This window comes from Pristiophorus japonicus, chromosome 9 (genome assembly GCF_044704955.1).
Source record: "Pristiophorus japonicus isolate sPriJap1 chromosome 9, sPriJap1.hap1, whole genome shotgun sequence".
NCBI lineage: Eukaryota > Metazoa > Chordata > Chondrichthyes > Pristiophoridae > Pristiophorus > Pristiophorus japonicus.
Window position 1 is genome coordinate 135766005 of NC_091985.1, and position 26026 is coordinate 135792030.

The window sequence follows — 26026 nt, forward strand, 5'->3', positions numbered from 1 at the left end:
GCTATGCCAAAAATTTTAATGTGCCACATGTCAGAAAACGCTTTGAAATGGTAGGACTCACGTCGGTACACGTTCTGAAACATTTTAGATTCTTAGTTTGCCTGCCCCCAGCTGAGAAAAAAGGTTTCATTGCGAGTTTTCTTTCAACCATATATACTTCAGACAGATGTGGATTTACGATTTATGTACAAACCCTATATTTATCTTTGATTACATATAAATACAAATTAGCTATTTTCTAAAAGTGGTTACAATATCAATAAATACAAAATAAGAATTTGACCATTATACTTCATGTGTTGGGGGTTAAACCCATATAAACATGTACATCTGAAATACAATTAAACATCATTTAAAAAGGAACAATTCTCTGATTAAAATATTTATTTTCCCAATTTCTTTTTAAGTAGACATAAATATATTTTCAAAATAGATGTTCCTATTTTGTTATTTTTTTTATATAAATAGTGTCTTCATTGGGAAATAATAAAGTGTCAAGTTTTTTTTCTCTGATAATTTTTTTCTGCTTTAACGACATCCACAACCCTCCACAACCATATCTTGGTAGTTCTTTAATACAACTTTGTCGTACTCATCAAGATAAAGCATGGAGATGGGACTGAGGTCCGTTGGGACGCAGCACGCCCTGGGAATGTTTGCATTGACAGAGTTCACCAATGTCTGCACAATGGCATGGTTCGTTGAGTTTAAGTGATCTGCCAGTGGAAACGGGCACTCTCCTTGGCAGTAAAAGGCGTGATATCCCGGAGGTGCCACTATCCAGTCATTCCACCCCACATCACTGAAATCCACGTATAAAGGATGCCGCTTGCAGCTAGACCTGAGCCTCTTCTTCTGCTTGTGTTTGGCCTGACGCCGCACTCTTTTCTCAAGAGTATGTCCTTTGCCATCGTGGCTAAACGTCACCAATAAAGGTCTCAGCTGGGGCCAGCTTTCTTCATCTTGGTGCAAGGACCGACTGACCCTGACATGTCCTTTCGAATGTCTGCACTCCTGGTCCAAGTGGATGACTTCCACCATAAACCCGTGGTTGGGCTGGCCCTGTACGGTCCATCTCATAATGGAAGGGCTGACGTCAAAGCTCTCCCACTTGCTGGCATTGTGGTGCACCAGCTTCGTGTCCAGCAGTCGCGTGATGGGATCGCTGCCAGAGGGCGCCGCCGATTTGAGAACCTCGTAAACGTTGATGCGATGGTAACCACCGCTGGCGTTCACGCAGGCTTCTCGTACCTGCTTGCGGTAGATCCTCAGTTCTGCCGAGGTGATGAGCTCCTCCCTCGGTATAGAGTTCAAATTGAAGAAAAAGCGGCGGGTTGTCTCTCCTCTGGCTCCAGGCAGCTCCTCCATCGCTTCTAATACAAGAAAGACATTAGAACCACCGTTAGCCACAACATTACATGACTGGCTGCTGGCAACTTGACCTGACACAATGCTGAAATACATGAAACACAACCGCCCAATGTTGATGCAGAAACTTACATCTTGTTTGAGTTAATTATTACATAATGTATTAGTTACAATACCGATATAAATGAATAGTCAATAGATAGTAATCCCATCACAAGAGTGCATATGCTTTGAATAAAAGAAGATTTTCTCCCCCTTCTGATCTAACTTTCACTAACAAAATATCAACTCTGCTGTATATCCGAGCCTCTCAACTTGAGAAACGTGCAAAGGAAATAGTCCAACGGGTAGATTCTATGCAGACACAGTACAATCTTCCTCCCATCTTAATCAAGTTGTAGATTTCGAAATTATATTTGTAGATCAGCCGTTTTAGGGCAGGGATGGGTTGTGAACTAAAGATGTTTATGCAGATCTGTTTATTTTTAGTTTTAAACCTCAACTATTAGGAAGAGGAAACATAACCAGGAGCCCGAGCTACTCGTGCCTGGCATTCCGACTGAAGTCCTTATTTTGCTTAAATGTCATTAACCACAGGAATGTTTACAAATCGTTGGTGATACGTCCGTGCAGGGGATCCAACCTGAGACGTTTGAATCGCCAAGAATTTCTTACAAAAGGCTGCAAAAATGAGCAGTGTTCATTTGCTCAGTTTGACGAGTTAAGTTTGGAAGACGCACTTTAAAGTTTTTCAATACTGGCATGCCACGCACAGACTCAAGGTACAAATAATTGTAAGGGGGAGTTCATTCCGATTGGGTCACATGCGAGTACGCTGAAGGATCCCTTGATGCCAGTGCACTGGTCCAAGGCACACTGTCCCTGGATCGCCACATATGAGCCGATTGGTAAACACTCTGGTCCATACAAGAATTGCGCCGTATTTTGTAACTACCTTTCAAAGGTTTAGCCCCTGAAGCCATTTGAAAATAGTCTCACTCACATTGCAAACACGCCGCATTGTTTTATTCGCTGCCAATGTGCCCATCTGTGCATTTGTGAAGTATGGCGTTAACATAGCCGAGAAATGCTATGAAATATTCTGGGACTTGCCCTTGTTCTAAGAATACCCCCTACTCAATAACATGGTCAATCTTCACGCTGGTTTTCAGCTGGGGGTGGTTTCCCTGAAAAAAAAGAACTGCATTTGGCTTCTTGTAATTAAAAGTTGAGTGGATTCAAAAGAAAAATCAAAAGCCGGAGTGTGACTGCAGTCTATGCAGGATTCAGCCAGGCTAGTTTAAAAAAAAATAAACTTGCTTCGGAGTGCAGCGACTGCGCTGTGGGCGTTAGGACCACGAAAACACCTTAAGTTCCAGGGATACAAGATTGGCATCAGATGCAAATACTTTTTTTTCTTGAACACAGTGGATTTATTAAGACTCGCTTTAGTTCTTTGGGTGGGTGGTGCTGATTCGACATGCTTGTAAATAAAGTTGGCGTACTAGTGTAGCAAACGTATTTGCATTTAATGTCCTATTCTTGCAAACTTTTGAGAGACGTGCAATGCTATTTCAATATCTGCATCGAACTGATGGGGGTTACCACTGAAACGGATCTGAACGCTAGGTCCATGTGTAATCTAAGAAAAGCACTGCGGCACTTTAGTCCAATTGGTGTGGGAACCCCTATTGAATGGCTCGTGCATCGCCCACCAAACATTTAGGGGCGGGTGGGAGGATTTCCCAGACTGTCTTTAAAGTATTCATACTCAGCGATGAATCTATGCAAGAGCCAAGGCATTGTCTAAACTTTACAGATAGCCAATATCAATAATTCAGAGTTCTGTGTGAACCACAAAGGCTTCGCTCGTCAGCATGCCAGTGAGGAGTATTAAAGTATCAAGTCCCAGGTACCTGTGTGTGTGTGATCTGTGCAATATATGTGACATCGCGTGTGAAACAAAGGCTCCGAGAAACATGCAAATTCCTTGTAACTTCTCCGTAAGCAAGAGGCAAAACACAGATAAGATAAGCTTCAGGTGGCTTACAGAGGATAAATATCTATGTCCATTGTTGCAGACGCTACCTTGGTATGCAAAAATGTACCCACGTCATAAAAATAGCAAATCATTAACCAGATCGCCACACAAAACCCATTCCACGATAACACTCCTGATGTGTTGGCTGTCAAGACAATCTCCCCACGGTCTCGGGGGCAGAAACGTAAAGCGGGCAACGTGTTCGAGGGGGTGGGGGAGAGAGAGAATGTGTTATATCGGCTTGATGTTGACATGTGCTGTGGCGAACGACCCAATCAACAGGAAATGCAACCTTAAAAAAGTGCTGTTGAGATCTCAAATCAAATGAATCTGCTCTTCAATTCAAATCAAAGAGCTGACAGCACAGATCATAAACACTGCGCGTGTGCACATTACACGCACAAACACACGCACTGTCTATATACATGTACTGTGTGTGACTCTATATTTTACACATATGCAAAGATTAGTATATACGCCGTGTACATTATGTGGACACACAGGCACACACTGTGCAGGTATGATTTGCAGGATAGACTTGATTTTAGCCCCAGATTAAGGTTGCTGAGCTGTGTGACGACTCGGGCCACCTGACAAGCTGCTTGCTGCCCCAGTCTTACCTTCGTGGTGGAAGCTCCGGACGGTATTGGCATGGCTGGCTGGTCTCTCGGGGAACTGGGACAAGACCGAGGCGCCCTGTTCCTGCTCTTCATCTCCGGAGTGCAGCTTGTACAAGTCCACCATGTACTGCGGGATCACCGGGTTCTTACCGGGGTGCGGGCGACGGCGGAAGCCGAACATGTTGAGCAGGCGGACCTCGAACTCCTGGAGCATGTCCTCGGTCTGGAGGGGGTTGGTCCGGCCAGAGTTGGCTTGCTGGTCGGCGAACTTTTTGCGGCCGACCTCGGGGATGAGCCCGGCCGAGCCTCCAAACAGAACTTGACAGAGCAAGAGCACCATCAGAGATCGTCTCCCTGCAGTCATCGTGTCTCTGCGGGGAGCAACCGGGGCAAGATGTTATTTCGCGGTCACAAGTGGAAATCGTGGCAACACACACACACAACACACAATGAGAAACTTGCTGAGAGAGACAGGCGGGGGAGGGAAATACAGTGACAGGCAGAGATAGAGAAAGAGAGGAAGAGGAATTAAAAAGAAAAATAAAGAGTGTGGAGTCCAGAAGTGAAAGGCATTTCTCTCTCCCCCACCACCCTTTTGGTTATCAGCTGGTGCAATGTGGAACAGGAGTGTCAGAGAGTGAAGGGGAGGAAAGGAGCTTCTTTTAATTTTGAATGAGTCGAACGAGAGAAGGATATAGAAGGGAGAAAAGGTTTTTTTTACAATAGAGAAAGAATGGGAGCCGAGCACACACACGTGTGTGTGTGTGAGGCGACTTGTTTACGTTTGCTAAGCTGTTGTGTCTGGAATGGGACAGATCAGAGAGAGCAGGAGTGTAACAGACGCACAGGTGCTCGCTCCGCCACTGCTGGGTGCCTGGTCTCACTGCAGCAGCAACATGCAAATCTCCCGGTTTACCTTTCACACAGCAGCCGACCAGCTCAAAAATCGCACGACTGCAGCGTCCATTTAAACGCGCCGCACATGGAAATCCTGAGGGGGGGGGGGCAGCTTTTTGTTTTTGTTTATATAAATTCTCCCCGTCCGCAGAAAACACGGCGTGCCGCACTCTGCCAACCCAGTCTCGATTATGCTCTCTTCCCCCCCACTCCCGCAACAAAAAGGCTCGCAAGACGTCGAAACATCTGGTTTGGGAGGGGGAAAAAGTTCATACGAGTTTTTTTTTTCCTCTCTCTCCTCTCTCTTTTTCGATCGCTTTCGCATCCACCAGAGGTTTGTTTCTCTGTTGTGCCTGGAGCGCAAAGTTCACGAAGCGCCCGGGACGTGACTGCTCTCTCTCTCTCTCGCACACACCAGCCTCTAAAGTAGGGGTCGGTGAGCCGGTGTGCCCTGTGATTAGAGTGTAGCTACCTGTGTTGGCTGCCTGCAGCCGCTCGGGACTCCTCTGTCGCCGGCGTCTTTCGCCCACATTGCTCGCTGTTAATTCCACACTGTCTCTTTCGTCCCACAGCCACGTTAGGAAGAATCTCCAGAGAGAGAGAGAGAGAGTAGCCGGTCTTTTTACACAGCTCAATCAGCAGACAGAGAGGGACCAAACTTCTATGTTCAATATATATATCGAAAGAGGAACAGAGTCCCAAACGACTCATCCAAGTGCAATCTGGTTTACTCACGAACGATTAATAAAAGTCCATCATTTCTTGACAGGATGGCCCCTGCACTACATATAATCCAGAGTGAGTGGGTGATTGCAGCAGCAGCAATTTTTTTGGGTTGGCTTTATTTGACGTGTAACAGGATTGCTTCTCCTGCTCCACAGTAATTGAATGAGGTTTTTTTATGCGTCCTTTGTTGCACTCTGATGTCATGACCCCCGGGCTAAAGCAGCGTTCTGCCAATCAAACCGGGTAATGATTCCTGACACAGACTCCACATTCAGATCATAGCAATAGATTGTCTTTGGCAGCGCAAAGAAAAACCTGGGAAGCCTGGGAAAAGGATGCACGGAGCAGCAGCAGCAAATTGTCCTCCGCATATTTTTTGGGGGAGGGGGGGCACACGAAAAGTGCGCAAGAAAAACTTCCACAAATGAATTTTAAAAACACACACACACCTCTTAAATACCGCCTTTGTCTTTTAACCCTTTCGGAGCCCGAACTCGCCCCGGGACAGCGTGCTTTTTAACTCTACTGGATACACTTTGATGTATTCAGGTTGGGCTATAATTATTTATGGGGCGGTAGGTTTGCAGGCCAGACATGTGAACACCTCATTTTATAGATTAGAAACGAGTTAGTTCTGTGCAGTGCGAAAGTCCAATTTCGATCACAGAAATTGAGTCCTGATAAACCGCACACTTACCTCAAATTATTATTTTTAAATAAAAAGTAGGGCGAGTTCCTTCAAACATTTCTTAAGACGACTCATAAATCAAGAGTTTTTCCCCATTAAGTTTTATTTACTCATCTCAACCTGGAGATATCATCTCGGCGCTTTAAGCATTCAGGATGTGGACGGTATTGGGAACTCCCGTTGGGACAGTTAGGAGCTGGACTTTCTAAATTCACACGCAAAAAGGTTCACCCAAGAGATGGAGGAAGGGAGGAGGAGGAATATTGCAACAACAAAAAAAACGTCCTCAGTTTTATAGGAGTTTTAATAACAGAAAAAGTTTGTGAGCATTGCTAATCAACCAGTGCATGATTTAAAAAATATATCAATGAGTAACGACCTGTGATCGGGCCGGAGATGTCAGACAGGGATGCGGTCCGGGAAAGCACTTGTGTTTCCTGGATAGATATTGGAAGAAATTATGAACGAAACAAGGTCAGGTCTGACATGCTGCAGAGAGAGAAAGAAAAAGGCAGAGCTCCGGGAACAGGGCGCCAACTTCTGGACGGGCTGCGAACGGCCAGTAGGTTGGATTTTCCAGCTCTCCAACAATCGTTCCTTTGTACCGCTCTCGCACACACAAGAGTCAAATCATTTGAGACTCCGCGAACACAAATCGGATTATCCCCCCTGCGCGCTGCAGTTTAGAGAGCCTTCTCTTCACAAATATTTTTTTTTAATTTAAAACAAAAATTGCTTTCTATCCAGGTGCGAAAGTCATGTGGGTGTCGCGCCGAGCGGGGTGGGAAGAGAGGCACTGAGAAGTCGAACTGGAAAGGTAGAGGAAACATAAAACCAGAGAGAACAAGTGTATCAAAGAGGGAATAAAACAATGATTATGGGATGTGGCTTCTGCTATATATTAGGGGATTCTTGAAAGGAAGAACAGCAAGACATGTGACTGAATTTAAAAGTATATGAATAACATGTTAAAAGTAATGGAAAGTAAATCAATTATCCAAAGGACCAATTATTCTGTAATAGTAATAATAATAAATACCTTTTGTTTTAGTTGGCCTGATGTGATTAATCTATGAGTTTTATTTTATACTTGCATCAAATCGATCTCAAGCCTTTTTTCGCCTTCAGTAAATCTCAGCCCGGACACACACACACACACACACACAACCAGACCCTTACCTGATTGAGAATATTGCATTAGATCAGGCAGCTGCCCCGAGGAGAAGCTGAAGCCGGCTGCTCCTGTCAGCGGGCTTTGGTGAAAAAGTGCAGAACGGGAGGGAAAGGTGAACCATTTCACTGGGTGTGCAATCTCGGAGACACAAGAGGTTATCCCAGAGTGCGCGGAACGCCAGATTTAAAGCGTCTGCACACCAAGTCAATTCTTCCGAGCGGATGACTTCACACTCGCTCATGCAAGGCACTCTTGACTTACTCCTTTCGCCTTCCTATATTGTGGCTGGCATCGGGAATGTTTACAGCACAGAAGTGACTCACTCACTTGAGAGACGATCTTCATATAACGTCATTACATCACAGAGGATTTTTGTGTTTAAAAAAAAAGGGTCTGTGTTTTGTGAGTGTGAGTGTGTGTTGATGCCGTGCCTGTGACACAGGGAGTTTCCTGCACACTGTCATAGGTTTTCTCCGTCAGAGCGAGAGAGAACTGTTACAAAGCGGACTGCTGAAAACTCGACTTGTTACAAGTCCTGGGAAAAGCTACATGACACGGTTTTACGCGCCAACAGTCGAGTTTTTTAAAAAAAATCTGGGAAACTCAAAGGGTGCATATATAAACATTTCTTGGAATCACAGATATCCTGGAGATTTATACTTTAATCAAATGCAAGAGAGTAGCGTTGGGTATCTTTAATAGGAAACAGATTGATGCTGCGGGTTATTGCTGCCTTCTGATTCAGCAAACGCTGCTGCGGTCAGTCCTGAGTACAGGCAGATATTACACGTTGCCCGGAGACAGCGAGGGAGCAAATAGACTGGGGTTAAATAGCAGGTGAATGCACTTCACCCCCACCTCTGCGCGCATTGAAATACCCAACAGTACAGTGCATCATCAGAAACGGGCACAACATTTTAATTTCATTTATTAAGGTTCCTTTTAACCTATCTTTTTGTTAATTTACGGGTTTATTGGTTGTTGACTTAATTGCCGGTATTTAAAAAGAGCTGAAAGACCCACCAGCACAGATCTTACAAAAATCCCAATTGCGGAGGAACTATACACATTCTTACTCAAATTCATGTAAACTTTTGTTTTGCCCCACTCGCTGCCACATCGTAATATACCATGCCGGTTTTGAACAGACGGCGCTGTTGGGTGAATGGGAGGAACCGGGGAGCTCAAAGAGTTGCTCACCCTGGGAGGTACGCGCGTTTGCAAATCGCAGACACTCCCAATCCTACAAAAAAGCGTGGCAGATGTAACACAACACTGCACCCAACGACAACAGGGAGCCGCGGCCACCATGCTTTCCCTGCTGTCGGATTTGATCTCTGGACTATTTTGGCTGCATTGGTCATTTTCAGAACGGCCACGTTCAAGGCGTGACGTTTGAGAAGAGTTTTAACGATATTGGGACCAGAGTGATTGGTTATTGGTGGGTTTGGGAATTCGAGACTTTTATCATAACGGGATTATATCGTGTGCTCGCGTGTCAATAAAGTAAAGCTTTCAGAAATATGGTCCGTTCGCCTCTCCAAAAAGTCAATTGGCGATTAGTGGGCATGGGCTCACCTCACTGTGTACAAAGGTGTAGGGAGAAGTTGTTTCGAAGTTTACGTTGGATCCCTAAACTAATGCTGGTTTCTTAGGAATTGCCGCTCTCCTGAACTGGAACTCAAACTCCGCCTTCTTTGGGGGGAAGGCGGGTATCAAGATTGTTAATTTTAAAAACAACTTCGCTGGATAATGTATGTCTCCATGACTCGGTTAGAGAAATAGAGGGCACAAATTTTGATTAATGATAGCTGACCATTTAAGTTCAGCCACCAATATTATTTGGATAGATTTGGAATCGCCAATATATGAACATGGACTGGGCCTTCTATATGGATGTCGTTTTCTGTAATTGGGGTGGGAAATATTTTGTTCTGGTGTTTCTTCCCAGAGCTCCCACAATGGTTTAGTTAATAGCAGCAGTGACAGTAACCCACAGGCCAGGAAGCTATTAGGTTCCAACTTTAGGGTGAGTTGAGGTAGCTGATCCTAACTACTGTGCCATGTTTCACTTCATCATCCCTGGCTAGGAAAGAAAGGGGAAAATATGAATCTGCCAGGATTTCCCGCCTGATCATTATCCAGTGACCAGAGCTAGAAAATAGGTGTATGAACACTGGATGAGACCAGGAACAGGACATCCTCCACCATCCAGTAACAACAACGTGCGTTTTTATGTAGCACTTTTAAAGTAGTCCCATGTGTTTCACCGAAGTGTAAGCAGACAGAATTTGGCACTAAGGCAAAGGAGACATGAGGATAGGTGACCAACAGCTTGGTCAAAGAGATTGGTTTTAAGAAGAGTCTTAAAGGTGGAGAGGTTTAGGGAGGGTATTCCAGAATATAGAGTCTAGACGGCTGAAAGCACAGCCACCAATGGTGGCGTGAAGGAAGAGAGGCCAGAGTTGGAGGAGTGCGGATTTGTCGGAGAGTTGTAGAGGTGGAGGGGGTTACAGAGATAGTGAGAAGAGGAACAAGGATCTGTCTCCGATACAATGTTCTCCACCATTCAATGGTCTATAATACAACAACAACAACGCATTTATATAGTGCCTAAAGGCACTTACTCTTACAATACTCATTGTCTAGGCTGCCGCATGAAAAATAAACCTTTGGGCAAGGTATTCCCGGCAAAAATCAGTGCCTTCAGGTGAGAGTGGAAACTTTCTCCATCATAACTTTGACCGTCATCCATTTATGTTGGTGCTACGGTCCCCACACTTGCGGTTGACAGTGTCAAAGGCCTTTGTAAGGTCAAAGAAGGCCATGTATAAGGGCTGGTGCTGTTACCTGCATTTTTCCTGCAGCTGTCGCGCTGTCCTCCTCCGTTTCGGATGCCCCCAAAAGTTCATCACCATCCTCTGCCTGCTCCACGACAACATGCAGGCCGTAATCCTTACCAATGGATCCATTACAGACCCGCTCCACGTCTGGACCGGGATCAAACAGGGCTGCATCATTACCCCAACCCTCTTCTCAATCTTCCTCGCTGCCATGCCCCACCTCACAGTCAACAAGTTCCCCGCTGGAGTGGAACTAAACTACAGAACCAGTGGGAACCTGTTCAACCTTCGTTGTCTCCAGGCCATGTCCAAGACCACCCCAACCTCTGTCGTCGAGCTATAGTACGCGGACGACGCCTGCGTCTGCGCACATACAGAGGCTAAACTCAAAGTCATAGTCAATGTATTTACTGAGGCATACGAAAGCATGGGCCTTACACTAAACATCCGTAAGACAAAGGTCCTCCACCAACCTGTCCCCGCTGCACAGCACTGCCCCCCAATCGCGGCCCTGGACAACATGAACCATTTCCCATACCTCGGGAGCCTCCTATCAACAAGAGCAGACATTGATGATGAGATTCAACATCGCCTCCAATGTGCCAGTGCAGCCTTCGGCCACCTGAGGAAAAGAGTGTTTGAAGACCAGGCTCTCAAATCTGCCACTAAGCTCATGGTCTACAGGGCTGTAGTAATACCTGCCCTCCTGTATGGCTCAGAGACATGGACCATGTACAGTAGACACCTCAAGTCACTGGAGAAATACCACCAATGATGTCTCCGCAAGATCCTGCAAAACCCCTGGGAGGACAGACGCATGAATGTTAGTGTCCTTGACCAGGCCAACATCCCCAGCATTGAAGCACTGACCACACTTGATCAGCTCTGCTGGGCAGGCCACATTGTTTGCATGCCAGACACGAGACTCCCAAAGCAAGTGCACTACTTGGAACTCTTTCATGGCAAACGAGCCAAAGATAGGCAGAGGAAATGTTACAAGGACACCCTCAAAGCCTCCCTGATAAAGTGCAACATTCCCACTGCCACCTGGGAGTCCCTGGCCAAAGATCGTCCTAAGTGGAGGAATTGCATCCGGGAGGGCACTGAGCATATCGAGTCTCATCGCCAAGAGTATGCAGAAATCAAGCGCAGGCAGCGGAAAGAGCGTGCAGCAAACTAGTCCCACCCCACCCTTTCCATCAACGACTATCTGTCCCACCTGTGACAGGGACTGTGATTCTCGTATTGGACTGTTCAGCCACCTAAGGACTGATTTTTAGAGTGGAAGCAAGTCTTCCTCGATTCCGAGGGACTGCCTATGACGATGATGATGACTGTCCCTGCACTGGGCACCTGCAGCTATTTGCTCTGTGCGTGATGGCTTGAATCGGGGAACAAATTGGCCCATAAATTGCGGTCGGAGGCTTCCTGTGGGCAAATGCCTCCGATCTGAAAAATTTCTACGAATGTACCTGGTGGTCCCGGAGGAGCGTAGGATTCCGTTGGGGAGGCATTCTCTTCCCATGCTGCTTCGTCCTCCAGTTCCCACGCTGAAGGTGCAGTCAAGTGTGACTGCTCAACCAATCACGTACAGTATTCCACAGCTTTCTCATTAATAGCAATGAGAATTCTATATCTACGAGTTCTCATTGCTAGAGAAGAAAAAAACAAACACTAAATACAATAAAAAATAAAAAACACATCTCATATATTTAAAATTAATTGAAATTAAAGTTAATAAATGCTTTAGAAAAAAAAAATTTCCGATTTTTTAAAAGTTTTGTAATTAGGGTTAAAAATAAACTTAACTTAGTAGACAATTAATAAATGATTTTTTAATTTCATTTTATTATATTTTTGTATGTTTTAAAACTCTTAGGCCTGTAAAAGTAGGCTATGCGCCTGCTTTTATCAGGGACAAGAGTTTTGAGGACATTTGCTGGGCAAGATATGGGTAAATATCGCAATCTTGCCCTTGCAAATGTCCTTGCTCCCGAGGTGCGGAGGATCTGTCAAGCTCCAGCTTGACAGACCGGAAAAGCCAGTTTTCAGCGTATGCGCATTGTGCGCTGAAAACTGACTTTTGCGATGCCTTCTTGGATCCGTATACACTCCGTACGGACACAGGGAGGCCGGGATTTCCAGTCCATAATCGTGCCTCTCCACTTCCGAAGCTACAACAGCTGTTGTTGCTCGATTCTTTTGCCAAGCGCAAGAGGTAGAGTTTAAATTTGACAACAAATCACAACCCTAAATGATGACAGCTAATAGGCTACTTATCTAGGATCAACACCGTAAATTTGAATCAAAATTATTATGGTGCAGGTTTTTTTGTTGTTGCTTTGAACTGTTCCATTGATTTAGGTCACAGATCGAGCTGATAATGCAAGTAGCAGGAGGTGAGATTCAATCCAGCCAGAACACAGAAGCTGCTTTATTAGTTGTAAAATGCACTTTCCGGATTTTATCCATTTAGCTTACCACTTCAACTCAATTACTTGGGATAAATTTGGCAATAGCAATTTATTTTTCGTGATTTACTGGAAAACATGTAAAAATGAATGAGAACCTCCAATTAACATCATATTTTACATTACTTATGATGAAACAAGCTTGATTTCCAATTTAGCTGCTTAGTGGCTTAGACCCTTTCAGGCCTCAGTAAACTACAAATAGAAGTATGTGAGATTATAGGATTATGCAGGGTATCCGTAATCCGGTCCAAAGGTGATCATTGAAATTAAAGCACATTAAGTAACAATGCTACACTATCACCTCTAGAATTCCCCGACAACACTTTCACTAACCCATTACATTTAAAATCAGAATTCAAGTTTACAATGAAAATATACACCCAATATTGTCATTTTAGAGCAAATTAAAACCAAAAAAAAACCTAGGGAAAAAAGTGTTATGGTGGATATTTATTGGAAAAAATGTAGCATTTCAACATGTTGGGAACACTGTGCTAAAGGAGTACGTGATCAAATTTAAAGCTACTTTAACTACAAAAGCATCTCATCTGTAACCACATTCATCCACTACCATATCATCATAATGGCTCAAAACCACACTGTCGTCATTATCATAATATAGCATTGAAATACGAGGCAGTTTAATGGGGACACAGCATGGCTGGGGGTCTCAGTTGGATTAGTGGAATGCACCAATCTTTGAACAATAGCATGGTTCATGTTGTTCATGCCCTCATTGAGGGGGAAAAGCCATCCTCCAAGACAATAATTAGCCATGTAGCCCTGAGGGGGTGATGATCCAAATTTGCTAGCCCACATCCTTGAACTGTATGTAGGGCTTCCTCCATTTGCAGACACAACTAAATACGACTGGATGCTTTCCATTGCTTATGATTCAACTGACACAGAAATTTACTGATACTCTTGAATTAAAGGGCACTGCTTTCAAATTAGGTTCAACTGGTGATGGCCCTCCTTTGCATTGGTGCATGTAGTGTTCCCTCAGAGTTTTAGCCTGCTGACTCCACAGCCTAGAGATCTCAGTCAGATTGAAGTAGGGGGACATGTGAATAAGCTGGAGAGTCTGCAACCTGATCAGTTTGTATGTGGGTCAACTCTTCCACTGCTTCCAGTACCCAAAAAATTGAAGCATAAATGCTACAAAACACAGACCAAAGGTCTAAATTCAAATCCAGTAATGTGGTCACTACCACCATTTTGCAAATAAACAATTTAACAGATAATAATGATTGTGAATTTTTTATTTAAAAGAACAAACTTCTCGTTCTAGTTAAGAATCAGGTTGTGGAAACAATTAAAGTGCCCATAACTTGCTTTAATCATATTCAAGGCAATAAAAAATGCTGCCACATGTGCTTTGCAAGTCCATCAAGTAGTGCAAAATATATCATGTGATGTCTCATTAATGTTCATATCTAGCACTGGGACAAAACAAACTATTCCAATAATTCTATTCTAATACACAGGCCAAACATTTTTTTACACTTTAACTACTGAAATATATTAGAAAAAGCTCAAGTAAAGAAAGAATTTGCATTTATAAAGTGCCTCACATATTTCCAGGATATCTCAAAGTGTATCACAGCCAATGAAGCACTTTTGAAGTAGTCACTGTTGTACTGTAGGGAAACCCAGCTAGCTAATTTGTGCACAGCAAGTTCCCACACACAGGAATGAGATACACAAATAAGGAAAGGCTTTCATTTATATAGCATCTTTCATAACCACCAGACATCTCAAAGCACTTTGCAGCCAATGGAGTACTTTTTGAAGTGTAGTCACTATTGTAATTTAGGTAATGTGGCAGCCAATTTGCATACAGCAAGCTCCCACAAACAGCAATGTGATAATGACCAGATCATTTTTTTTTAGCGATGTTGATTTGAGAGATAAATATTTGACAGGACTATGGGATAACGCCCCTGCTCTTCTTTGAAATAGTGCCATGGGATCTTTTACATTTACCTGAGAGTGCAGACCGGCCTTGATTTAACATCGCATCCAAAAGTTGGCACCTCCAACTGTGCAGCACTCCCTCTGCACTGCACTGTACTGTCAGCCTAGATTATGTGCTCAAGTCTCTGGAGTGGGACTTTAAGAGCCCATGTCCACCCTTTGTTCAAAACAAGGCCATGGCTGAACAATCATTGGATGTTGTCAATTAAAGCTGTCTACAATTAGAATTTTAATTAAGAGAACGAGGAGAGGTAATTTTACATACTTGAGAGATTTGAGTACAGGGAGTTTGACACTTCAGGACCATGCATGATCTTGGCTGGAGAAAAAGCTGTCTATAAAAATAAAGGGCCATTTGAGATATCTGATATCAACTTCCAACACATACCAGCTATCATGTGCTGATACTATTTAATAGCACTTCAAAGAATCTGAACGATTCTCTTCACGTCATAAAAGTGAGCCTTTATCAATCCTGATAAATATTGCAATTATGCTACTGTCTACTATTTCCATGTACTGAAGCTGTAACTGAAATATTATACATTGTTTAAACATTGATTTTGAACTTCAAGTCCCTAAACAGTACATAAATGTTGTCTCCAATCAGTTTTATTGGGAGGGGAGGCAGCAGCACACCGTCATCATGCCATTTTACCATTAAGTGGGTGATCCTCTTATCAAACAATGAAATAGCACAGTGAGTGTACTGATAGAAATTCAACATTGCATTGCTGCATCGGTCACAATAAAGTTGGGATCACCCAGAGGTCAAGGGAGAGGACTAACTAAGAACATTTCAGTGCTTTTCATGTGAGGAAAAAAATAATCTTTCAAGGGTTTTCCAAATTGTATTTTTTTTTCCCACTCCATATTATTTGCTTTGGTCCCATCCCTCGAAAACAAACCTCGACTGTTGCAGTTTTAAATGTTATGAGTTACATTAAATACTGTACATCAACCCAGCAAATAGGAAAGAAAGTGGCAGCTACACCTGTGGGGAGCGGGGAGGGATTGTCAGGAATTTGAGGCAGGCGCTAGAACCAGTTTCTGCCCTCTCTGTGGGCTGAAGAAACACTCGTCTTCTGAATAGCACAGCCATGCAAATATTGAATTTAGGGTGCGATGATGTCATCCATCCTAAGTTCCATAACTTCCACTTTAACAACAGCCTTCCTAAATTGACGCCGGAATATAGCAATGCACTTGTCAGCACCAGTTAATTAATGTTAAAATGGCTTGTTTTATCATTTGTTCCTGGGATGTGGCATCGTTGGCAAGGCCAGCATTTATTGACCATCCCTCTTAAAGGTAAACTATTTTCATTTTAATTGTCTTGACAGATTTTTGGACATTTGTTTGAATTGTCTGCATCAATTTGAAATGTATTCTTTTAAAATTATAGTAGTAAGGATTTCCTCGAGCTAGAGCAGCCAGGGACCTCTTTGGATGCATTGTTCTCTTCTGTTTCTTTGGCTTGTGGTTTCTGGAACAAAACACAGCCATCAACATGGGTCTGGGGTGGGGGGGGGGGAGGGGGGGAGGGGTGGAGGGTGGGGGGGGTACAGCATGCAGGCAATCCTCTTCAACTCATTTGGAATTGTCTTTAGGAGAAATGTTAGCTCTGTGAGGGCTTCACAAATATATAGATATCTCAAGCCCAAGAAAATCTTTCCTTGATAACCAACTGACTGTGGCACATTGACTCCCACTTTTCCATCCCCAACTGATTCCAAGGATTGACAGTGTCTTGTCCTCACAATGAGTTAGTGTCTATATGTTTAGATGTCATCCCCTGTAGTCTGATGTTCACTGGTATTAGGTAAGGTCTTCTCTTAGGAATGCACTATGTTAATTGGCTGCAGCAGTCTCTGGATCGTGTCAGAAAAAATTTGAAGGAGTTGCATTTTTATAGAACCTTTCACTATCTCAGGATGTCCCATAGTGCTTCACAGCCAATAAAGTACTTCTGAAGTATAGTCAATGTTGTAATGTTGAGAAACACGGTAGTCAGTTTGTGCACAGCATGGTCTCACAAACAGCAATGACCAATGAAACATTTTTTGTAGTGTGATTGAGAGAATAATGTTGGCCCGGACAGCAGGAGAACTCCCCTGCTCTTCTCCAAATAGTGCTATAGAATCTTTTATGTCCACCTGAGAGGGAAAACTGAACCTCAGTTAAATGTTCATCTGAAACATGACACTTCATACAATGCAGCTTCTTCAGAACTGCACTAGAGTGTCAGCCAAGAACATGTGCTGAAGTCCTGTAACGGTGCTTGAACCTAATATTGTTCCGACTGAGGCAAACTTGACACCTGTCATCGGATTATTGTAGGATTGAAAGAATGGATGGCAATAATAGCATCAGGAAGGAAACAATGACATGGGATATAGTGCTTCAAGGGGCTTGAATGAGCTGCAGGATATGAAGGTGAAGTTAGTAATCTTATGACAAATGTTCTAGGACAGGGAATAAATGGTGCAATGTGGAACTCCGTTGGGCATTGACTAACTACTAGGATAGGGAGTGACCATTTGTCCTGGCACTTAGCTGGCAATTCACTAACCTTTGTTGATCTTGTAAGATCATTGAACTTCTTCTGGCATTTAAGTGTGTCCTCATAGGGGTACCATTTACTGCCACAGCCACCTCCTTCTACTTTACTAGTATTGCCATATTGGATGATTTCTTCCCAGCTATCCCTATAATGGCAATCTTCTTTTGTCATATTTCTAATGAAACAACTTCCACCTCACCCTCTGAGAAATGAGTTGCTCTCCATTGTTCTTCTTTCGCAGGTGTCATTTTCTTCATCCATTCAAGGGCTTTCACGCCTTTAAATTGAAGAATGCCTTTAAAGCCTGCTGTTGCACTCTTGCTCTGCTCCTTTCCTCAAGTTTTTCACCTGCTCCTCCCCACACTGTTTCTGGTCTATTACTGGTGGGAACATATCCCGCCTAGTATTATGCAAAGCAGCTGACCTTGGGATTTCTGATGGGGTCAGTGTCATTGAATGTCAATGCATGGAAATCCTACCTTGGCGCACTTCCCAGCAATGAACATGGAATCCAGGAATTTCAGGGCCACGTGTCTTTAAGGATTCAATTATCCTGATAGATTTACAGTGACACAAAACTGGCAGTTTAGCTCGAGAGTCAGATCATGATGAGCATAAAAACAGCAGAAGACCATTAAGGCCCTAGAGCCTGTTCCACCATCCAATTAGATCATGGTTGATCTGTAACTTAATTTTATATACCTGCCTTGGTTCTCTATCTCTTAATATCCTTATCCTGCAAAAGGACATAGACAGGCTAAGTGAGTGGGCAAAAATTTGTCAAATAGAGTATAATGTTGGAAAGGGTGAGGTTATTCACTTTGGCAGAAAAAAAATCGAAGAGCAAGTTATTATTTAAATGGAGAAAGATTGCAAAGTGCCGCAGTACAGCAGGACCTGGTGATACTTGTGCATGAAACACAAAAGGTTAGTATGCATGTACAGCAAGTGATCAGGAAGGCAATGGAATCTTGGCCTTTATTGCAAAAGGGATGGAGTATAAATGCAGGGAAGTCTTGCTACAGTTATACAGGGTATTGGTGAGGCCACACCAGGTATACTGCGTGCAGTTTTGGTTTCCATATTTAAGAAAGGATATACTTGCTTTGGAGGCAGTTCAGAGAAGGTTCACTAGGTTGATTCCAGAGATGAGGGAGTTGACTTATGAGGAAAGGTTGAGTAGGTTGGGCTTCTACTCATTGGAATTCATTAGAATGAGAGGTGATCTTATCGAAACATATAAGATTATGAGGGGGCTTGACAAGGTTGATGCAGAGAGGATGTTTCCACTGATAGCGGAGACTAGAACTAGAGGGCATAATCTTAGAATAAGGGGGTCACCCATTTAAAACTGAGATGAGGAGAAATTTCTTCTCTCAGAGGGTTGTAAATCAGTGGAATTCGCTGCCTCAGAGAACTGTGGAAGCTGGGTCATTGAATAAGTTTAAGACAGAGATAGACAGTTTCTTAACTGATAAGGGAATAAGGAGCTATGGGGAGCAGGCAGGGAAGTGGACCTGAGTCCATGATCGGATCAGTGATGATCATATTAAATGGCGGAGCAGGCTCGAGGGGTCGTATGGCTTACTCCTGCTCCTATTCCTTATGTTCTTATGTACCCTTTGTTGTGTATGAAGAAGGAGTCAGACCGAACACTGTGAGCTTAAAGTAAAGTGTGACCTTAGTCTTTTATTGCAGGTCTCCAGAGTGCCTCTCCAACCTGTGAAGCCTCCTTAAATACCTGTACTCCCAAGGGATTATGGGATCTATTGGGACTCCTGGGGATGAGCCCTCTGGTGGCTGTACAGAGTAAATACAAGTTTACATATATAACAACACTCCCCCTCAAAGTCAATAGTATAACTATTTACAATGTGAGTCGATCTGGGAACATTCTTGCCCTGGTTGATCGTCTCGGTGTGAAAGCTGGTGTTGCTGAATCATTTGTTGGGCACTCGCTGGGCTGCTGTGCAGCTGGCCTTGCTAGGCTGCCTGGTGTCTTGGACCCTGCTGGGCTGCTGTGGATGATGGGTTCTGCTTTGTGGTCAACCGTGGTGCCGGTTGCCACTGGTGTGTATGTTGTGGGATGAAAAAAGATAGGGTCCAAGATGGGTTCCTTAGGATAGTCCGTGAATCTGTTTGATTTGGTCCAAGTGGTTCCGGTGAATGAGTCCATTTGAAAGTTTGACCCAAAACACCCTGCTCCCCTCTTTAGCCATAACAGTGCTGGGAAGCCATTTGGGACCTTATCCATAATTTAATACAAATAAAGGATCAATGATTTAAATCTAATGTGACACATTTGCGCTATCATGGTATGTACTTTGTTGAAGCTGCCTGCTCTCTACCTGTTCATGTAGATAAGGGTGAACTAACGAGAGCCTTGTCTTAAGTGCTCTTTTCATAAGCAGTTCAGCAGGTGGGATCCCAGTGGGGTCTCGTGCAGTAGCTAAGCAGGACTCGGGATAGGCGAGTCTGCAGTGAGCCTTCAGTTACTCTCTTCAAGTCTTGCTTGATGGTTTGCACTGCTCTCTCTGCCTGACCATTGGATGCTGGTTTAAATTGGGCAGATGTGACATGTTTGATTCTGTTACGGGTCATGAATTCTTTGAACTCAGCATTGGTAAAACATGGCCCGTTGTCGCTCACCAGGACATCGGATAAGCCGTTAGTGGCAAACATGGCCCACAGGCTTTCAGTAGTGGCAGTGGACGTGCTAGCCGACATTATCTCACATTCAATCCACTTGGAGTATGCATCTACAACCACAAGGAACATTTTACCCAAGAACGGGCCTGCATAGTCGACGTGTACCCTAGACCACGGTTTGGAGGGCCAAGACCATAAACTTAGCGGCACCTCCCTGGGTACATTGCTTAACTGCGAGGATGTATTACATCTGTGAATGCAGGACTCTAAGTCTGTATCGATACCACACGTGGGATCTGGTTATCGCTTTCATCAGTACAATGAATGGGTGTGTACTGTGGAGGTCATTGATGAAGGTGTCTCTGCCCTGCTTGGGGACCACTACTCGATTACCCCACAGAAGGCAGCCTGCCTGTATAAACATTTCATCTTTGCGCCACTGGAACGGCTTAATCTCTTCCTGCATTTCCACTGGAACACTGGACCAGCTCCCGTGAAGCACACAGCTTTTGACTAGAGATAATAAGGGGTCCTGCCTTGTCCAGGTTTTGATCTGCCGGGCAGTGAAGGGTGATTGCTCACTCTCAAATGCTTCCATAACCATGGTTAGATCTGCGGGCTGCCCCATTTCCACCCCCGTGGTGGGCAATGGCAGCCTATTGAAAGCATTGGCAAGGTTTTTTGTGCCTGGCCTGCGGCGGATGGCATAGTGGTATGCAGACAACGTGAGCGCCCATCTCTGGATGCGGACCGATGCATTGGTATTTATCCTTTACTCTCGGAAAACAGGGATATAAGTGGCTTATGGTCAGTTTCCAATTCGAATTTTAGCTCAAAAAGTATTGATTCATTTTCTTTACCCAATAGACACACGCTAACGCTTCTTTCTCAATCATGCTGTAGGCTCTCTCAGCCTTAGACAGACTATTGGATGCATAAGCAACCAGTTGCAGTTTCCTGAAATCATTAGCTTGTTGCAATGCACACCCGACGCCATATGACGATGCATCACATGCTAGTAACAAACGCTTACATGGATTATACAACACAAGCAATTTGTTTGAGCATAACAATTTTCTCGCTTTTACAAAGGCATTTTCTTGGCTTTTGCCCCAAACCCATTCACCCTATTTTCGTAGTAAGACATGCAGTGGTTCTAGCAGGGTGCTGTGACCCGGTAAGAAGTTACCAAAGTAATTCAAGAATCCCAGAAATGACCACAGCTCTGTCACAGTCTGTGGCCTCGGTGCATTCTAGATTGCCTCCGTCTTCGCGTTGGTGGGCCTGATGCCATCCGCCGCAATGCTCCTTCCCAAGAACTCCACTTTAGGTGCCAGGAAAATGCACTTAGAGCGTTTTAATCTGAGCCTCACGCGGTTGAGTCGACTAAAAACCTCCTCCAGGTTCTGCAGATGCTCAACTGTGTTCAGACCTGTGACCAAGATGTTGTCCTGGAAGACCACGATGTACGGGACTGACTTCAGTAAACTTTCCATGTTTCTCTGGAATATCGCCGCCACTGATCGGATTCCAAACGGGCATCTGTTATAAACAAAAAGACCTTTGTGCGTGTTGATGCAGGTGAGGGCCTTCGATGATTCCTCCAGTTCCTGCGTCAAGTAGGCTGAAGTCAGATCCAGCTTCGTGTACGTCTTTCCTCCTGCCAGCGTTGCAAAGAGGTTGCCGGCCTTTGGTATAGTGGGTATTGGTCCTGCAGGGAGAAACAATTGATAGTTACTTTGTAATCGCCACAGATTCTGATGGTGCCATCTCCCTTGAGGACTGGGACAATAGGACTGGCCCACTCGTTGAACTCGATCAGTGAAATGATGCCCTCTCTTTGCAGCCGGTTTAGCTCGATCTCTACCCTTTCTCTCATCATGTACGGTACTGCTCTCGCCTTGTGATGGATGTGTCGCGCCCCCGGAATTAGGTGGATCTGCACTTTTGCTCCTTGGAATTTCCCGATGCCTGGTTCGAACAGCGAAGGAAATTTGTTTAAGACCCGGGCACACGAAGTATCGTCAGCGGGCAATAGCACTCGGACGTCGTCCCAGTTCCAGCGTATCTTTCCCAGCCAGTTCCTGCCGAGCAGCATGGGACCATCGCCCGGTACCACTCAGAGTGGTAGCTTGTGCACCGCTCCATCGTCGGAGACCTTTACGGTAGCACTGCCGATTACAGGAATCTGTTCTTTTGTGCTAGTTCTTAGTTTCATGCGAATTGGAGTTAAGACTGGCCTTGAGGTCTTGTTGTACCACAATCTTTCAGAAGTTTTTTTGGCCATGCTGGACTGGCTCCCGCCCGTGTCCAGCTCCATTGACACCGGGAGTCCATTTGGTTCAATATTCAGCATTATCGGGGGACAATTCGTGGTGAATGTGTACACCCCATGTACCTCTGCCTCCTCGCTCTCAGGCTCTGGTTCGTCGTGATCCTCTGTGGATCTGTCCTCCTCTGCAACATGGTGGTTTGCAGATTTAACAGGCTTTGCAGCTCGCCTGCATACTCGTTGGAGGTGTCCCATTGTTCCACAGCCCTTGCAAACGTACTCTTTGAATCGGCATTAATGGAAACGATGATTACCCCCGCAGCGCCAACAAGGTGTTAATGGCCTTGCATTCATTACCCTTGATGGTGGACTCTGAGACATCTGCTGATGTGCAGCTGCAAGCATGTGTGACTTGCCCTGTATGTTACGATTCGAAGACAACATCACTTTGTTCACAGTACTTGTAGCAGCACTTGTGTGCTGAGAGATTTGCTTCATATTGTCACTGATGGCAATGAACGCCTGGGCTATTACTATGGCCTTACTCAAGGTTGGGGTCTCTACAGTCAAAAGTTTGTGAAGTATGGTTTCGTTGCCAATGCCAAGTATGAAAAGGCCTCTGAGCATGTGCTCCAAATGTCCTTCAAATTCGCAATGTCCTGCAAGGCATCTTAGCTCTGTGACATAACTCGCCACTTCCTGGCCTTCAGACCTTTTGTAGGTGTAGAACCGGTACCTCGCCATCAGAACGCTTTCCTTCGGGTTCAAATGCTCTCGGACCAGTGTGCACAAATCATCGTATGATTTCTCCGTGGGTTTCTCTGGAGCGAGCAGATTCTTCATAAGGCCATATGTTGGTTCCCCACAGACGGTGAGGAGGATCGCCCTTCATTTGACAGCACTCTCTTCCCCATCTAGCTCGTTGGCCACAAAAAATTGGTCAAGTCGCTCCACAAAAGTTTCTCAATCATCTCCCTCTGAGAATTTCTCCAGGATGCCCACTGTTCTCTGCATCTTTTGGTTCGCTATCTGTATCTCGTTGCCAGTTGTTATGTATGGAGAAAGAGTCAGACTGAACACTGTGAGCTCAAAGTAAAGTGTGACCTTAGTCTTTTTTTGGAGGTCTCCAGAGTGCCTCTCCAACCTGTGAAGCCTCCTTAAATACTTGTGTTCCCAAAGGTTTATGGGATCCCTTGGGATTCTGGTGGCTGTACAGAATAAATACAAGTTTACATATATAACACCCTTATCCAACCAAAAAATCTATCAATCGCAGTTTTGAAATTTCCAATTTACCTAGCCTCAACTCTGACTCTGGAGGGGAGCAATATGAGGTCCCTTGGGAGGCTGTTACATATTGCTGGGATTTGCTTGAAATCCAAAGTCAGTTCACTGTCAAATGAGATTTACAAAATGCTCAGTGAGTCCCTTAAAGCTCCTGGACTCTTTATAAACAGTCTGCCTGAGAGAAGCACTGTCAATTCTTGGAACTAGTGTTATTTTAAATGTTTTGAGAGTGTGTATACTCATGACCACATCCTCAAACATGTGAGGTTTACGGCCGGGAGTAGAATCACGTACATGTGTGTAAGCAAATATGCACAAAGCTGTGTCTTAGTATTCAGTCGTGTAACTAATACAGCCTGACTGGAGTAATTTCTGTAGCTACTGATCTTAAACAACATAAATGCAGTCTTACATAAAAACATAAGAAATAGGAGCAGGAGTAGGCCATTCAGCCCATCGAGCTTGCTCCGTCATTCAATAAGATCATTGATCTTCTACCTCAACTCCACCTTCCTGCACTATCCCCATATCCATTGGTTCCCTTAGTATCCAAAAATCTATCGATCTCTATCTTGAATTTACTCAACGACTCAGCATCCCGGGCCCTTTGGGGTAGAGAATTCCAAGGTTTCACAACCCTTTGAGAGAATAAATTTCTCCTCATCTCATTCTTAAATGGCCGACCCCTTATTCTGAAACTGTGGCCCCCTAGTTCTAGACACCACAGCCAGGGGGAACATCCTCCCTGCATCTGCCCTGTCAAGCCCTTTAAGAATGTTTTACTTTACAATGAGATCACTTCTCATTCAACTCTAGGGAAATATAGACCTAGTCTACTCAGTCTCTCCTCAGAGGACAATCTCCCCATACCAGAAATTAGTCTAGTGAATCTTCGTCTAAGGCAAGTATATCCTTCATTGAGTAAGGAGACCAAAATTGTACAGAATACTCTAGGTGTAGTAAGACTTCTTTACTCTTATACATCAATCCTTTTGCAATAAAGGCTAACATACCATTTGTGTAAGATATTAACCATTTTCATGTACAGTCATATTGTAGTTTCTAATACTTGAGAGTTTCTAAGATGCATTTTAGTGAATTGCGCAATGTAAAAAAAAATGTCAAGAAATTCCTCTGAACTAATGAAGCTCCGCTGGCATTACTTCAGCAGAGGTGCGGTATAACTGCCAAGGAAATACCCGGCCAAGTATTTTGAAAGGGAATAGAATAGCAGAAGCTATTGATGTCAACAACTTTCTGATAATCCCTTTTCACAGGTAATTTTTATAAGAACCAATGAGATTTTACTAAGATAAAGGGAACACTTAAGAACTGCCTATTCTGGCTTCACGTGCAATGTGCCATGTTTTAGTTTGCTCTGCACTTACAATTTCATATAATCATGTTTAATAATTGCTTTAATTCCACCTGTTGCGTTCCCAGATTTCCAGAAACTCTTAAAAGAGGCAGGGATGCCACAGATTTGTAGGATAAAATTCTGCTGCATTTTCCAGAGGGCGAATGGAATACAAAGATATATTGATCGGGTGAGATGAAGTAAGGTAGGAGGAGGCTCATGTGGAACATGAACACTGGCATAGACCTGTTGGGGCGAAAGGTCTGTTTCTTTGCTGTAAATACTATATAATAGTTAGAAGTACATAGAAACAGCCCCGACTGATTGGGACAGTAGAGGGAGCTCTTCTGAGGCTGCGCTGAAGCACTTTATTGCAGCAGAATAGAGTGCTTTATAAAAGGGGAATTTTAACTCCCAGATGGGAGGCCAATGGAATGCGCGGGCTTTCTCGCCAGCAAGTGTCCATGGGAGGATTGGCCGATAATAACAGCCAGGCCTCATTCACAGCTTGCCAGCCAGCTGCCCATCTGAAACGATCGTACAGAGGCAGCTAGCTGCCGGCTGACAATCAGATGATCCGGAGGCCACCCATTGGCACTCAGGTAAGCTGAACAGGGCCTTGTGAAGGCCGGGGAATACAGGGCAGCGGATGCCCAGATTTTCCTGGTTGGGCCTGGAGGAGCACTCCTTACCTTCCCTCTTCCCCTACAAGTTTTGCTGAGCGGGGTGAGGACCCCTGCTCAGTCACACCATTAAGATGCCATCGGGGTCCTATGTAGGTCATGGCGCCGCAATTAGCAAAAATGAATGAGGCTGACGCCTGAGTCAGGCAGGCACCTCAACCGCCAGGAAAAACAGCGGGGTTATTCCTGCTGTGGGGGCAGAAATGGAACCTCAAATAGAGCCGCTAAATTTTAAACTCATTCCACCCGGTTTCCACTGTGGGAGGGAATTAAAATTCCCTCAATATATCTCACCATTTTATAACTGGGCTGGGAATACCTGATGCTGGATATTTGAACTGGAAAAGGGTTCCATTTCTTCAGCACTACTGCCACATTCCTTGAGGAGCACAGCATTTACAAGAGAA

At 44.4% G+C, this 26026-nt stretch overlaps 1 protein-coding gene across 1 annotated transcript; it reads right to left on the bottom strand.

The window, feature by feature from the left end:
• Positions 1 to 373: 373 nt before the first annotated feature.
• Positions 374 to 7610, bottom strand: bmp2a (bone morphogenetic protein 2a). The gene is made up of 3 exons (XM_070888782.1): positions 7520 to 7610; positions 4030 to 4400; positions 374 to 1373 (listed from the first exon to the last, which is right to left on the bottom strand). The coding sequence occupies exons 2-3, from the start codon at positions 4391 to 4393 to the stop codon at positions 529 to 531; spliced, it is 1209 nt and encodes a 402-aa protein (XP_070744883.1). The 5' UTR covers positions 4394 to 4400; positions 7520 to 7610; the 3' UTR covers positions 374 to 528.
• Between the last annotated feature and the right edge of the window lie 18416 nt (positions 7611 to 26026).

Bases quoted from the DNA above. Each gene is read 5' to 3' on its own strand.
- bmp2a (XM_070888782.1), bottom strand. From the start codon at position 4,393: ATGACTGCAGGGAGACGATCTCTGATGGTGCTCTTGCTCTGTCAAGTT. The intron at 1,374-4,029 runs GTAAGACTGGGG...TTCTTGTATTAG, and splicing joins CCGGAGCTTCCACCACGAAG to AAGCGATGGAGGAGCTGCCT.